The sequence below is a fragment of the Haplochromis burtoni genome, unplaced genomic scaffold (genome assembly GCF_018398535.1).
Source record: "Haplochromis burtoni strain Fernald_Lab_line unplaced genomic scaffold, NCSU_Asbu1 Contig_43, whole genome shotgun sequence".
Taxonomy (NCBI): Eukaryota; Metazoa; Chordata; class Actinopteri; order Cichliformes; family Cichlidae; genus Haplochromis; species Haplochromis burtoni.
In genome coordinates, this window is record NW_024582404.1 from 1803863 (window position 1) to 1819264 (window position 15402).

General features: G+C 40.7%; 1 protein-coding gene across 1 annotated transcript in view; it reads left to right on the forward strand.

Moving 5' to 3' along the window:
* LOC102299138 overlaps window positions 1–15402 on the forward strand; it is a 178958-nt gene that overhangs the window by 107100 nt on the left and 56456 nt on the right. Inside the window, exons 13-18 of the mRNA XM_042220112.1 lie at window positions 695–744; window positions 1218–1293; window positions 3297–3302; window positions 7987–8061; window positions 9704–9923; window positions 10006–10233. Of these exons, the coding sequence (XP_042076046.1) occupies window positions 695–744; window positions 1218–1293; window positions 3297–3302; window positions 7987–8061; window positions 9704–9923; window positions 10006–10233 (655 nt within the window). The remainder of the gene's footprint in view (window positions 1–694; window positions 745–1217; window positions 1294–3296; window positions 3303–7986; window positions 8062–9703; window positions 9924–10005; window positions 10234–15402) is intronic.

Here is a 15402-nt window from a genome sequence, read left to right on the forward strand (position 1 = left end):
AAAATGAATAATCCAGGGTGTGGCATGTTATTTCACAAACTAGTCTGTGACTGTTTTCCATTTGTTTTTCTTTTTTCTTCTGTGCTGTGTTACAGATGGAAGTCAAGATGGAGATCAGGTTACTTATTTTGTGGTTTCTCCCCCATTAAAATTATAAACGCAGTATTTCTAAAGAAACTGTTCTTTCTATAATTATATTTCTGTTGTACTTATACATTTCCATCATGCTTGTGTCTATATTTAATTTTCCTTTTGCATTTATATCACTTAGATGTTCAGTTATATGTAGTTATGTATATGCAATAATGCCCGCACTGATTAGGACATAAAAGATTGAAACGTGTTAGTCACTGTGGTATTTCCTTTAATACCTGTTAGAAGAAAAAACAAAAACATGGTAAATATTTGGTTTGTGTTTTCTGGGAGCACATGTTATTTGTGTTTACTGTACAAGGGGAAACCACATTAATGAGGCTCATATATGCATGACGACAATTCAGTTGATCGCAGAGTCCTGTTTGGCATGCGGTACTGAAACTCAACCAACACATTTGAGTCCCTGTGCTTCTGTCTTGTTATTTCCTTTTCACTTTCTTCTATAGCTCATGCTTGTGCATGTGCATGCACCACTGTTATGAATCCAGTAAAGCCAGACCCAGTAGCTGAACGCCTGACCTGTGACATTCTTTTTCAGAGCCGAGATCAAGATGGTGACCTCAGCAAGCACCCGTGGGCCAAGCCAGGGTCAGTAAAGGTCTTCTGATGTGTGTGTGTGTGTTCGTTCGTTCAAGCGAGTTAGTATGATACAGTCGACCCTAGAAATTTGCAGGTGTCACGTTGCTAGAGCACCCGTGAATAGTGAAAAACTGTGAATTTTGGGTGTGGTCATAAAATGCATATAAATTCCTGTTATTATGGTTTAAACCCTAAATTTGGGCTTTAAGAAGACTGCTATGATACGAGAATGCTGGAGATGCAATCAGCAGAGATATAGAACGCCCTCAGATTGGCTACTTACAAATCTCCGCCTCTGAGCACAGGGGTATTTCGCCATCACAAGCTACAAATTTGTGGATATTTGTGGTTTTTGTGGGTAGTTAGGCTCTAAGGAAAAATCTGCAAACGACTAAGGCCGTGAACTGAAGGTATGCTGTACTCTGGATGTTCCTTATTTAAAAACTGATTAATACATTTCCACATTCGATTGTTGTGTACAGGGGGAACACACCGTTTGGCATTGACAGCATGCCAGATCTCCGCAAGAGAAGGCCCATTCCCCTCGTTAGTGAGCTGGTAAGCAAACACTCGATCATTTTCCTTGTGACATTTTAATGTTGACCCTTTCTGACCCTAAACTTGATCAGCTAATTGAAATTAAAGACAGCCACCTTTCATACTGACTTGTATTTGAATATGCAGATGTACCAGTTTGAAAATGTCAGTCAATCGTGACTAAGCGAGCTAAACAATCTCCCACATGAGAGCAATAAAACAGGTTTATCATTTAACTACAATGATGGAGTCAAGTGTCACTGCTGTGAATAATGAACAACTCGCTTAATTAAGTTTTCCCAGCTAGCATGAGTTTCATATTTGATCTAAAATTATTTTGCATTTCTAATTATTGGCAAAGTGAAGGTCTAGCTATATAACTATATTCTCAAACGTCTTCACTGACCCATCCAAATCATTGAATTCAGGTGATGCAATCACTTCCACGGCCACAGGTGTATAAGATAAAGAGTGAGTCGCTCCCAGGAGCTCAGGGAATTCCAGCAATGTAGTGAAATTTCCAATCTGTTAAATATTCCACAGTCAGCTGTTTGGGGTATTATGACAAAGTGAAAGTGACTGGGATCACAGCAACTCATTGTGCCGAGTGTAAAGTTTGGTGGAGAGGGGATTATGGTGTGGGGCTGTTTTCCACCCTTTAGTTCCAGTGAAAGGAACTCTTTCATTTTGGACAATTTCATGCTCTCAACATATTGGGAACGGTTTGGGGATGGACCCTTCCTGTTCCAACATGACTGTGCACCAGTGCGCAAAGCAAGGTCCATAAAGACATGGATGAGAGATTGTGGGGTGGAAGAACTTGACTGGTCTGCATGGAGTCCTGACCTAAGCCCAGTAGAACACCTTTGACTGCAAGCCAGGCCTTCTAATCCAACATCAGTGTCTGACCTTTCAAATGTGCTTCTGGGAGTTTGGCCTAAAATTCCCATAAACACTCCTAATCCTTGAGAGATGCCTTCCCAGGAGAGTTAAAACTGTTGAAGCAAAAGGTGGGTCGACATATCAATTAAGTCTATGAATTTTAAGAACGGGAGGTTTTATTATTGGTTAGTTAACAGTATTTTTACCGTATGCACCAAAACAGCAGTGTGAAATAAATGAATATCTGCAGCTTCCATTCCTGATCACTCAGTTGAAACGTTTGGGTTAAAGAAACTGCTGATAAATATCCGAAATAAAGCTAAGGCAGTATAGATCATAGGGGACTTAGTATGTTCATTTCCTGTTTAAGCTCCTCCCCTTTTAAGCTAACTTTCTTCTTATTGGCTGCTACCATAAACTAAAGGTTTGAGCAGCAGAGGATCAGCAAAGGAAGGGTGGGGCTTCTGTGCTCACAGCCAAAAGTGCGTCTCAAAGTTATGGTGTAAGGTCAAAAAAGCTGAATCCGTTCACAGGGTTTACTAACCTGTGCAGTACCAAAACATACAAGTCAGAAAATAAATAAGAGCATAATAGTCCCCCTTTCAGATTCATGAGCTTCAATGCTGAGCTTTGGTGGAGTACACACTGTTGGCCTAACGATGGTCACCAAAGCAACCGTAGCTCTCATTTGCTTGTTTTTTTTCATGTACCCATTGCACAAATATGTATTACGGGGATTTTCCATGTTGCTGTTTTGTCTAGTGCATAGTTTTTGTTTCTCTTTGTAACTGTGGTGCACGAGATGTTTTGCCATAACTTTACTTATGGATTTCAGCTGTAATGACCGATTAAAGGCCTTCAGTTTCTAAAGTGGCAATTAAAAAAAACTGATGCAAGAGTTGTACATACTACAATCACCTGATTTGATTCTTAAAGATTGATAATTTGCAGGTACATGCTTGAAATAGCACTGTACAGCAGCGATCGCTGGGTAGTAGTTTGTTTGCAAGCATTGAATTGTTGGTTTCAGGGTAAAAGCTGCTGGTCCTCTCAGAGGGGAACCTGTTTGTTTTGTCTCTAACCTTTTCTTTCTTCTTGTTTTCTTTCTTTGCACATGTCTCCCTGCCTTTGTCGGCCCTCAGGCTATGGTGAGTAAAAGACCAGAGATTTCAGCTGCTGTACTTTATTATTTGTTTGAGGCGCTTTGTTTCATAGTCTGCTTTGTAGCGAAGCATTTTGATCTGCTCAGTGCGAGTTTTTCTTTTGTGGGTTTTCATACATTCAGTGTGAGCATGCACACACATGCAGCACATACGAGTCAAATATAAATCCGTTTATTTAAAAATAAGCTGACAAAACTTTGTGTGAATATTTTCAAATTGGCCTTTTTTTGAGGGGGATTTGTGTTTTCAATTAAACCGCTCCATTTTTTTTTACATAACACATCCACTACTCTACAAAAACGCTAATAAATGTTAAGGTAAGTAGTGGCTTTCTCCCCTCAGTCTTCAGCTGAGTACTTTGGAGAGGCTCAGACGTAGATCCATTGACTGCAGCTGTGAATATTCAGTCCCTGAGACTTGTTTGATTAAAGAAACTCGTCTCCTTTGATTTAAAGTGATGCTCCAGGGTGAAGGTCACTCTTTCAATGGCTGATGTGACAGATCAGGTTTGAAGGGATATAAAGATTCTTGAACAAGCTCATCTAACTTCATCAAGCTTTGTCAATTCATAAATCATAAAGAGTAAGTGACCCAGACAGGAGATGATGCCCACAGATGAACAAGAAACTTTTCAGATGGAGCTAAAGTAGTTTGAGGATGAAACTGCAGAAACTCGGAAAGAAGAGTAAAAGTATGAACAGACAGTGGTTTGTCATGTTACCTGTAAAGAGTAAAAGTTTCAGATAAATAGAAATAAGATAATTACAAAATTGCTGCTATTTTTACAATGCAAATCACACTTACAGCAGAGAGACTTCTGGTTCTGGCTGATTGTGATGTTATGTGGACTGAGCTGCAGCGTGCCGTATTTCCGCTTTTACTTTGATAGTCTCATGTGCATTGTTAGCGTGTTTACTTTTCCTTCTCTTGTCACGTCCTGCCTAATTAGTTGCAGCTGTGTTTCCCTCCTGTTTCCCGTTCTCTGAGTTCTCCGATGTGTGTTTTAGTCCTCAGTCTTCTCCTGGTCGTTGTGGCGTTGTTAACCTACACTCCCTCCGTGCTGTGTTTGCTCCCTTCGTGTTCCGAGAATTCCCTAGCTCGTGTTTCCCAGTTTAGTCTCCAGTGTACAGTTTAGTTTCTAGTTTTTGTGTTTGACATTATAGTTAGCTTTTGTTAAGTTAATTTTTATGTAGCGTTAGCTACGCCCTAAGTTTAACTTTCTGTTTCCGAGTCCTGCAATTGGGCCCTTCATCCTGCCTGCCACACAGCACCATGACAAATATAACTTTAAAAATTCATAAAACCTTTAAAGTGTTTTGTTTTTTTAATAACATTTGATGGCCAGTCCTGTTTTTTATACCCTGGTGTTATTGAAATTAAAGTTATGGATCTCTTTCCATTTAGATTAGGGCTAGGTTTGCTTAGGACAGGGGTGGGGAACTCCAGGCCTCGAGGGCCGGTGTCCTGCAGGTTTTAGATCTCACCCTGGGTCAACACACCTGAATCAAATGAATAGTTCATTACCAGGCCTCTGGAGAACTTCAGGACATGTTGATCAGGTAATTTAGCCTTTAAATCAGCTGTGTTGCATCAAGGGCATATTTAAAACCTGCAGGACACCGGAACCTCGAGGCCTGGAGTTGCCCACCCCTGGCGTAGAATAAAATAATTGCGTTGCATCCTGTTGCTAGGACATCCTTCTACAAAAGATATGAAGATATAAATTCTAGATACTCTTTTAACCTTCCCTGCTCACAGACAGGAGCTTCCAGTCTGTGCTACTGGACCACGGACATGTTTTTATGTTTTCCAGCATCGACTGACCTCTTTTTGGCACTTTAAAGATATTTCACCTTGGGCTGTCTACCTGTCCAGTGGTATCGTATCCACTTCTATGAGCTTAGCTGTCAGAATGGATTAGGAGAAGCTGAGCATTTAGAAAGAAAAGACAAATTTTCCAGTGAGTCACGGCTGGAGAGGGTTTAATTCTTTAAGCATGCTTGGTAATACCTTTCAGGCTGATGCACTTCAGCCAGAGAGGCTTATGTCAGAGAACTGACCATTACAGCAAATTATTGAACAGTTAGCTCTAACAGGAAAGACGATGGTGTTTTAAGAGGGTTCGCAATGACTGTTCAGAGAATTCGATAACCTCACTTCACTGATAAGTACACACAAACACAACAAACTAGTTGAAAAATAACAGGAGGTTGTGGCACTGGCATGTGATTAATCATCAGAAAAACCGTGACTAAGCAAAAGGTCTTATATCTATCTCACATGCATGATTATAAACTGATCATACTGATGGTTCTCCTGGTTTCAGTGAATGTGACACGTATGTGAAACAGCTCATTCCACTCATATGAGCACAAATTCAGGGCTCAGTGTGATCCAATGCCAGGCTAATATTAAAGCTACGATACGTAATTACCTTTGTTAGGTTAGACAGAACCAGTGAAAGTTTGGTTTATTGATATAGATGTTTAAGACCTTGAATGTGTATATACATACAATCTATACTCCAAAAAGCCCTCACTCCATATAATGGGCCATTTTTGACGTCGTAAATTAATTAATTTTAGCCCTTGATGTCACAAAAAGAGAGTAATAAGTATCTCTCGGTGTCTGTGATCTGATTTCCCTCTCACTAATTTCCAATGAAGGAAGCTAAACTAAATACAGGCAACTAACAACCAGAAAACTCTTCATTGCACTCAATCAAAATACTGCTTCTTCAAGTGAAGAGTTTCGTAATGACTCATTCTGCAAATAAATGACTTTGATCAGTTTAACATGATGATAACTGACAGCAAGCTGCTGTGAGAGGAGTCACTGTAGGATTAAGAAATCTGTGCATGTATTTGAAGAATATTCTCAGGTGCGTCACACAAATGAGAAATGGAAACACTTTTCAGCTTTAGTGGTTTCTAACCTGTGTTCTCTTTATTTACTTCCTTTTTAGTCAATAACTTTCTTGTAGTTTCACATTAAATGTAAACCAACAAGAAGCAGAAAATTAACTTAGCTCAGCACAAAGACTGGAAGCAAGGAGAACAACTTCAATAAATGTTGAAATGCTGAGAGTGAAAATGATGCAGAGAGGGGCGGAGCACAAAGCAAGCTCAACATAACCGGGCTTCCTTTGTGTTAGCAGACTCATCAAAATCCAGTAATGATATTAGCATCGTTTTCTTGCACAAAGCTTTCAGCTTAAGGCTCCGTGTTTGACACATGATTTAAATAATCGAGTGCCGCCTACTCCAGCCAAGAACAGGTCATAGAGAGATGTGAAGGATGACGATAACATTTCCAACTGAGACACGAGAGAAGTTAATATATGATGTTTCTCTCAGAGCATCTTTAGTGCTTCTTTTTATTTCTTACAGCTGCACAACAGAGGCCTAAAATTTAAACTTGATCTTATTTTTTATATTTTTGCTCAATTTGCTGAAATTCCAGATGTGTAACAAAAACCTGAAGACCAACTGCAAAACTTGTTGTTATGTGTTTGTTTGTTTTTTTTAACCAAAACTTACCAAAAGGTCAGGTTAGTGAAGATAAGCAAATTGTGGTGACCAAGAAATACAAAAAAAAGTAAAAAAGCAGGGTAAGCCAATAGTAATGAACACAATACAGTGAATAAATACGTATAGTTGTATCATTTCAGGGTTCATAGTAAGATTTTGCAGTGTCGACAATTATCTAACAATGTTTCGCAGATTCGCTGTATTGTGAAGGAGCATCACTGTGTGGTGATGATACCGGCAGAGCAACAGCTCACATGATCCTATCTGCATTTGTTATTTTTGTATCTTTTTTGTACACTTAATGGTTTTCAGCACCTCCATAAACACTTAATCATAAAATGTAAATCTGTGGGCAGTTACTCCATGCCCTCCTGAATTAACCTAACTTATGACTTAACAGCCTCATATATGATCCATCCATCCATTCGCTTCAGCTTCTCCTTTTCAGGGTCGCGGGGGGCGCTGGAGCCTATCCCAGCTGTCATAGGGCGAGAGGCGGGGTACACCCTGGACAGGTCGCCAGTCTGTCACAGGGCCAACACACAGAGACAGACAACCATTCGCACTCACATTCATTCACACATTCACACCTAGTGGCAATTTAGATTATCCAATTAACCTATCCCCATAAGCTGCATGTCTTTGGACGGTGGGAGGAAGCGTGGGTTCCCTCCGGGTACTCCGCCTCATATATGACATACGTGATATTCATAGTGAATATTATCTGATCATCTCAGAAGGTAAAACATAACCACCTTTGTGCCACTGAAAACTCTGCCTTCAGTCTTGACAAACCTGCCGAGCAAATTTGAAAGATTCCTGCTAATCGTACATTACAAAGAGCCTCACAACTGTAGCAGTGCGAGCGTGCGTGAGGGTTCGTCCTCAAGGAGACAATACGTGAGAGTAGTGTGTTTCAGAAAGTGTGCCTCAAAGACAAAAGGAGAACAAAAGCGTGTGTTGTTCTTGTGATGCTGAGCTTTCACTGCTTTCAAAGAAAAGCCCAACATCACACAAACTATTGATTTCCTGAATTTTAAAGCTGAAAGTTTTCTTTGTCTTTGTCTTTTAAACGTGTTTGTTTGCGTGTTTCTCCGTGGCTGTGAAGTCCTGATTTCTGTTTTCTCTCTCATTTCTAGTCTATGCTACAGTCCAGGAAAGCTGGACTCGCCCACACACTGGCCACACGGACCTCCCTGAAAGACGAAGAGCTTGTGAGTGGCCAAGTGCATATGCCGTACACACACACACACACACACACACACACACACACACACACACACACACACACACACACACACACACACACACACACAATAAAGGTGTGAGTTACCTACAGGGAGACTTGTCACCTCGATGCCAGCTAATAGGGACTCACGCAGACCTCAACTTATTTTTACAAACAGTCACACACACTTTCTCACACTTTTTTGCACTTTTTTCCCTCCAACTGTTTTCCTGCTGTCATTATCCTGCAGCCATATTGTTAATCTGTTTGTTGGAGATCCAATATACTGTAGGCTCTGGATTTTGCTGAGTCAACTTCAGACAGCTTCATGTTTTAATGGAGGCAGGGGCAGACTTCATGTTTGTTTATTATAGTTCATTCTGCAATTCTTTTCCATGCCTCGCTGTGCCAAGTCATGATGGTGATTACATTATATATCAGAAGAAGCATTAATAATTAAAGTGCATAAAGTAGGACACTGGATTTGGCAGAAAATGATACAGCAGAGGACAGGAGGAGTTTCAAAGGTTGGGATTTTCTTTTCAGAGTATAATTACACATGAAAAATTAAGAACCTCTTATTTGGATGAAACGCAGTTTACTAGAGTCCTACAGTGTAGAAGACTTGTGCAGCTCAAGTGCAATGCTAAAAATAGACCGTGCAATAAATACCGGCTCGCCTTATAACTGAGTGACTTTAGTTTTAAGGCCACAGGTTGTGTTGGTGGGCTGAACCGTATTGATGGCCTCTCACCTTTTTTCCTATAATATATAAACCTTCATGAATTGTGTTGCGGACTCTTTATTTCGTTGGATTCCGATTCCAAGTTTGTTTCTCACCAATTCAGAAAGCCTAAAGGTTCATCCTGTGGCAAAAACAGTCGCCGACAAATGGAAATCAGAGGTGATAAAATCACAGAAAAGCACAAAGTGAAATCAAAAGGTCAGATCAATAAAAGTGAAAGTATTGATACAAAACAGTCATTTCTATTAGTAACTCCACCACACCAGCATCTCTACCATGATAATTATAAAGAAAAGAATAAAGAGAGCATTAACAATAATAATGACTCACTTGCCCTCGATACAAAATTCACCAAATCAAACTGGGCTTCTTGTCAAGGTGTCCTCTGGTCTTGTGTAGATTGTTCACCTCCTCCCACACTCCTCCTACAACATCAGAATTTAGTTCGTCAGAGAAAAGTCGTAGAATTTCAATCAAATTAATTGCTGTACATAATCAAAGCTCGCTGTAATTTTAAATGATACTTCCTTAAAATTACGCTGTGGTTAATTTTGACAGCTTTCCTGAATTACTTCTGCAGACCTTACTTAAATCAGACTACAGTGAACACAACTAGCTAATATATACTTTTATATAATTATGTATTACTAAGTGCGAATAGTCTTTTGTGCATTTCTGTCACTGACCTCGTCGTCCTCTGTCTTGCCTTGTTTTGCATCCTCGCCTATTTGCGCCGTATCAGTCTCTAAGCTGTTGTCTGCTCCCTCCGTTTACTTTCTTTGGAAAATGTTTTAAAAAACCAGTCCTACTCCTCGCTTTTATGCTTCTTTCAGACGCACGTTCTCTTTATCGCTTCCTCTCTCTCTCTTTTTTCCTCCAACAGAAAAACCACGTATACAAGAAGACCCTGCAGGCTCTCATCTACCCCATCTCCTGCACCACGCCGCACAATTTTGAAGTGTGGACCGCCACCACACCCACTTACTGCTACGAGTGCGAGGGTCTGCTGTGGGGCATCGCCCGGCAGGGAATGCGCTGTGCAGAGTGTGGGGTCAAAGTGCATGAGAAATGCCAAGAGCTGCTAAACGCTGACTGCCTGCAAAGTAAGTAAAGTTATTAAACTACCTGACAGCTGAATTGTCATATTTATTATTGCTTCCTGTGAACTTGCTGCATCGCCTTCAGGAGCGGCCGAGAAGAGCTCCAAGACCGGGGCAGAGGACCGGACGCAGCACATCATCATGGCCATGAAAGACCGGATGAAAATCCGCGAGAGGAACAAGCCAGAGATCTTTGAGGAGATCCGTAAAGTGTTCAACGTCTCCAAGATGGTCCACACCCAGAACATGAAGAACATTAAGCAGAGTGTGCTGGATGGCACTTCCAAGTGGTCAGCCAAGATCACCATCAATGGTATTTACTTGTTACTTCTTATTTGAAGTTAAAAACCTAAACAGTTGCCTGTTTTCTCTACAGAGACCATTGAAATGTTTAAGGTAGTTTTAAACTGGGGTCCAAATGCTGCATTTCACTACAAGGCATCCTTAATCTGCCTCTGCTTTTGTCTCACTTTCAGCTATTGAAAGATAAAAACACATTTGCACAAACTCTCCCCAACATTTTCAGACTCCTGTTAGGAGCAAATTTCTTGCAGACATCCAGGAAAAGTAATTCCCAGATTCTTTTCACTCTAGTAAAATGTAAAGGTTCCCTTTTATAATTAACCCTTTAAAGCCCGGTAGCACTGCAATCACGTAAGCTAGCGCAATATTTTTTTCTGCATATGAAACCTGAGGAGTTGTACTTACATCTTATGCCATCAGCTTGTCCTTGGTCACGGTTTCCTTCCACATATAGCTTTGCAAAAGCTGCATAAAAAGCGCTTGCAGCAACAAAAACATAATATTCCAGAAACACGCTTTGCAGATCCAATCAGCTGTTCATAACACTTCCTATGTCCATCAGCGTGAACCATTGCATGTCCGCCATGTCCTGCCCGAAACCGGAAGTGACGTCATTTTGAGGAAATGTAGTTTTTTACCATCGGGGCCTCATGAGCCTATACTGGTGTTTTTAAAAGTTATGTTTGACTTTATGACTTTCTGTGTCGTTTCTGGGATGCTTAGGACTCATATTGCACTGCTGGAAATAGTTTATTTTGATGCATATGCTGTTATTTTGCAAATTTGCACTATAATATTTATTTTCGTTTTTCCTGCAGTATATGAAAATTGGTGTATTTCAAAAATATAACTATGAAGACACTTAAAATTAATTTCCTTTGGTGGGAAACTATTTTGTGCAACTTTTTTGTATTCACAGTTTTGAGGGATAAGCCTGTTAAATTTCTCTAACTAGAAATATATGTTAAATAAACCAAAACGATTTTAAATTTTTTTGTAGTTTATTGCACTTTTTTGCAATTTATGTAATTACTATGCACTTAATGCAGACATTAAGTGCATAGTAATTACTCTGGCTCTGGCGGACTTGGTTCTATGGTAGGTCTTAAAGAGTTAACACTGACTTCAGCCACATTTAGTTTAGTGTATTTTAGTTAGGCCCCACATTAGTCAAAATAATCTCTGCTTATACGTGGAAAGTATACAGTAGTTAGAGCACCAGCAAGACCTCCACAGGCATCAGTGACAAATATGAAACTGGTTTGGATGGTGGGTTGCAAAGTGTCCTGCAGAGGCAGCAGCAGCTTTAGTCAGACTAATGAGTTTCAGCTAAGGTGTCAGCTGATATGGGCTGGGATCACCTGGGATTGGCTGAGTCCCCAAGGTGTCATTAATGTCCGTTAGTAAATAAATTCTTCTGGTTCAGTCAACCAGGCCTCAGTGCACAATTTCCGACACTTTCCCAAAGAGTGACTGTGGGTGTTAGAAAGTTGGAAAAGCAAAGCAGTTTTTTTCATGCATATTCAAACCCGATGAGTGTTAGGAAAGCTGGCACAGTTGTCACCGACACCTGTGTAAACCTGTAGCTGTGTAGAAGTGAAGCAGAGTGTCGCTGAGCCGGAGCGCGACAGGTGCTAAAAAATATCCACCCATATTCATAAAGCATCTTCTTTCCTCACACCGTCTACTGAGCTGTGCTGAAACTTTGACTGTTTATAGGAAGGAGTTACTAATTTGAACGGATTCACATCCCCACCTCTCTTCGCCGCACATCATCAGGACTGCCACTGTTACCAAAGCAACCAGACATATCACACCATATATTGGCAGCAGTGTTTCCATAGCAGCCATCACACCTTGTCTCCCCAATCAGCAGAGATGAGCTCGTTTAAAGATGAGATACAGGGACGGGCGTGGAGCTGCTGCTTTGCTGAAAATCATTCATAACCTAATGGCTGTCATTTACCTTTCTGCTGAACGAGGTCTGACAAACATACTCAACCAATTCTTGATATGCAGTCATTGTCACGGCTGGGGCAGCAGTCGTGTGGTGGAATGAACGAGGAGCCAAGATGCAGATGGCAGTGGAGATGCAGGTGGAGATTTATTTACAGTGAAAAACCAGGTGAGGGCAGAACTGAATATAAACCTAAACTGGGAAAACTAACACAAACAGAGGACACGAGGCGAGGAACAGAGAGACACGGAGACATACCAAAATGATGCAGAAGCTTCACAGAGAGACACAGACGACGCGACACATACTATAAATACACACACCAGGTAACCAGGAAACGGCACACAGGAGGGGACACAGCTGGAAGTGATGGGCATAACGAGACTGACCTACAAAGTAAAACAGGAAACACACAGACTGTTTTACAACACAAAACTCGGGAACCCGAACAGAGCACAGAGGTAGGGATAATAAACACGACAACCAAACCCAAAGAACTAATACAAAATCAGAATAAACTAGAAAATAATAATAATAGACTCAAAGCGCTGGGTCACCGCCCCAGGACCATGACAGTAATAGTTTTTTAAAAAGTACATGTTCAGAAGCTTTGGACGCATAATCTCTTTGTACAGTCCTCCTATCAGTGTGGCTGCTTGTAAGCACAAGAAAAGCTTCTCTCTGTAGTTGTAAATGGGATAAAACCCTTTAAACAAGTGAACTTTTTAAACACGATAAAGAAAAGGCTGCATGTGTCTATAAATTGATCAAGCTGTCTAAAACGTCAGTCATGTCATCCATCTGAAATACAACTCGAAGCGCTTTTAACTCGAACCCCTCTGGACTGACAGGAGATGCTTCACAGAGAGCTCTTTGAAGAGTCACTCGATTCCAGTAGGGAATAACCAATTTATATTCAAAATGCTCTTTAGCACAGAGACGTGGCCACTAAATGAACAGACAGCAAATATATGACTGGAACGTTATGGCTCATAACAGCATATTAATCGTACATTCGAACACACATCTCGTTAATCGACATTTTATTTGGGAAAAAACAGGAAACAAATGTTTAAAGTGAGAAAACGGACCATTTAAAGAAATTGGGTAATTTTGATTTTGATGACATCATGTTTCCCACTGTGTGCAAACATCTGGGAACTGAGGAGACCACCTGCTGGACTAACAGGAGAACAATGTTGTCCCGTTCTTGTCTGATGGGAGATTCCTGCTGCTTCACAGTCCTGGGTCTTCTTTGCTGTAGTTTTAGTTTCGCGATGATGCAAACGTTCAGCACGCAGACTCTTCTACTGTGAAGCCGTGCTGTTGTTGTCTTGCTGAAACACACAAAACCTTCCCTGGAGAGAAGCAGGAGAAAGTCATCTGGCTGGGAGCATATGTTGAGCTAAAACCTCCTGAGCCCACGGAGCGATGCATGTCAATGCAGTTAAAAGGCTTTGCCCGTTATGCACAGAGATTTTTCAAGTTTCTCAGACTCTTTCAGTGATATTAGGCACTAATAATGGGATTTACATCATTCTGAATTTGTTCCACAATTTTTAGACATCATTCTTTGCAGTGTGGTGAACGTCTGCCCATCCTTACTTCTGAAAAACTCTGCCTCTCTTTTTATACACAGGCAGGTCAGTGACCTGTCGCCAATTAACCTGATTGTCGTTTTTAGCACCATTTACTTTTCCAGACATTTGTTGCTCCATCCCAACTTTTTGGAGACGTGTTGCTGCCCTTGAATATGTTATATTTTCTAAGCTCAAATATTTAATTTGTCTTTTATGTTCTATTATAAATAAAATATGGGTATGCGACTGTCAAAGATTGCATTCTGTTTTGAATTATAATTTACTCAGCCTCCCAGCTTTTTTGGTGAATCTGGCATCAACAATGCATTTTCTTCTGCTGAACTGCTGCTCGCGGGATGATTTTAGTATTTCAGGCCATTCTCTGTAAACTGTAGAGATGGCTGTGCAGGAAAATCCCAGCAGATCAGCAGTTTGTGAAATACTCAGACCAGCCTGTCCACAACTAACAACCATCCAAGTCCCTTAAATCACCTTTCTTACTCATTCTGATGTTCAGTTTGAACTTCAGCAGCTCATCTTGACTATGTCTGCATGCCTGCATGAGTGGAATTGCTGCCATGTGATTGCTCTATTTGAACATTTGCATTAACAAGCACTCTAACAGGTGTACCTAATAAAATGGTTGAGTGTAGATATTCATAAATGGCATAAATGTGTTATTCTTTTTTCTATTTTTAAAATTACAAACGGATGTGATCGCCTGTTTACATTTCATACATGAACTGGCTTTTTTCAAATATTAGACACAAAAAACATGTCACACTCTTTAACTACAGTCAGTGTTTGCTGTTAAGCAACAGCTATTTATGGCCTCGGACACACACAGGTTGTGCAATCGGCATCATTTGCTACATTCTGAATGATGAGACTCACCCTGAGCTCACCCTGCATGTCGAATTTCTGTCAATAACCTTCCTACCGGTCCTAGAAAATGTGCGTGCATGTTGCTTAGTTCATTTGTCCTCAGGCTTCAGCTCTAGTTAAAGTCTGCAGCTATGAATAGTTCCCCTCATTAGTATGTGCTGCAGAAATCCCGCTTGCCTTCTCACCTGGATTAAAGTGACAGTGTGAGACGGCAGAAATGAAGTTGGCCCTCCTTGGTACCTGTTGACCTTCCGTTGTTGATAAATGTCTCCAGTCACAATTCAGATCATCCGTCTATCAAAAAAGTTTTGTGCCAGCTGACTGGAGAGAAGCCAAACAGAGCCGGGTGTCACAGAAACGGCTTTTCATTTATTGCTTGGTTGTTTTAGGAGAGTAAGGATGCAGCATACAGAATGCAATGTGCAAAAAGGAGATAAAAAAGATTGCATGCCATGTGCTGCTGACACTACAGGCTTCACTACGCTCTGGTGCAACAGTGGGACCACATCATAGCCTCAGGGTTTTTTAAAGCCTACTTTCACCACTTGTTGCACAAAACCTTGCGGTTATTTAAGATATTTAGTAAAAAATGTTACCCAACATCTGCCTGTGAGTCACGAGTATTGTGTTACGAGGCTTTGCATAACTGTGTGGGTGATATTGTGTGTTTCGATGTGTATGTGAATGAGAAACCGAAAGATGATGGTAGGGAGTAGGTGTTTGTTGTTCTTATGCAATTTTCATAGTCATTTTCTCT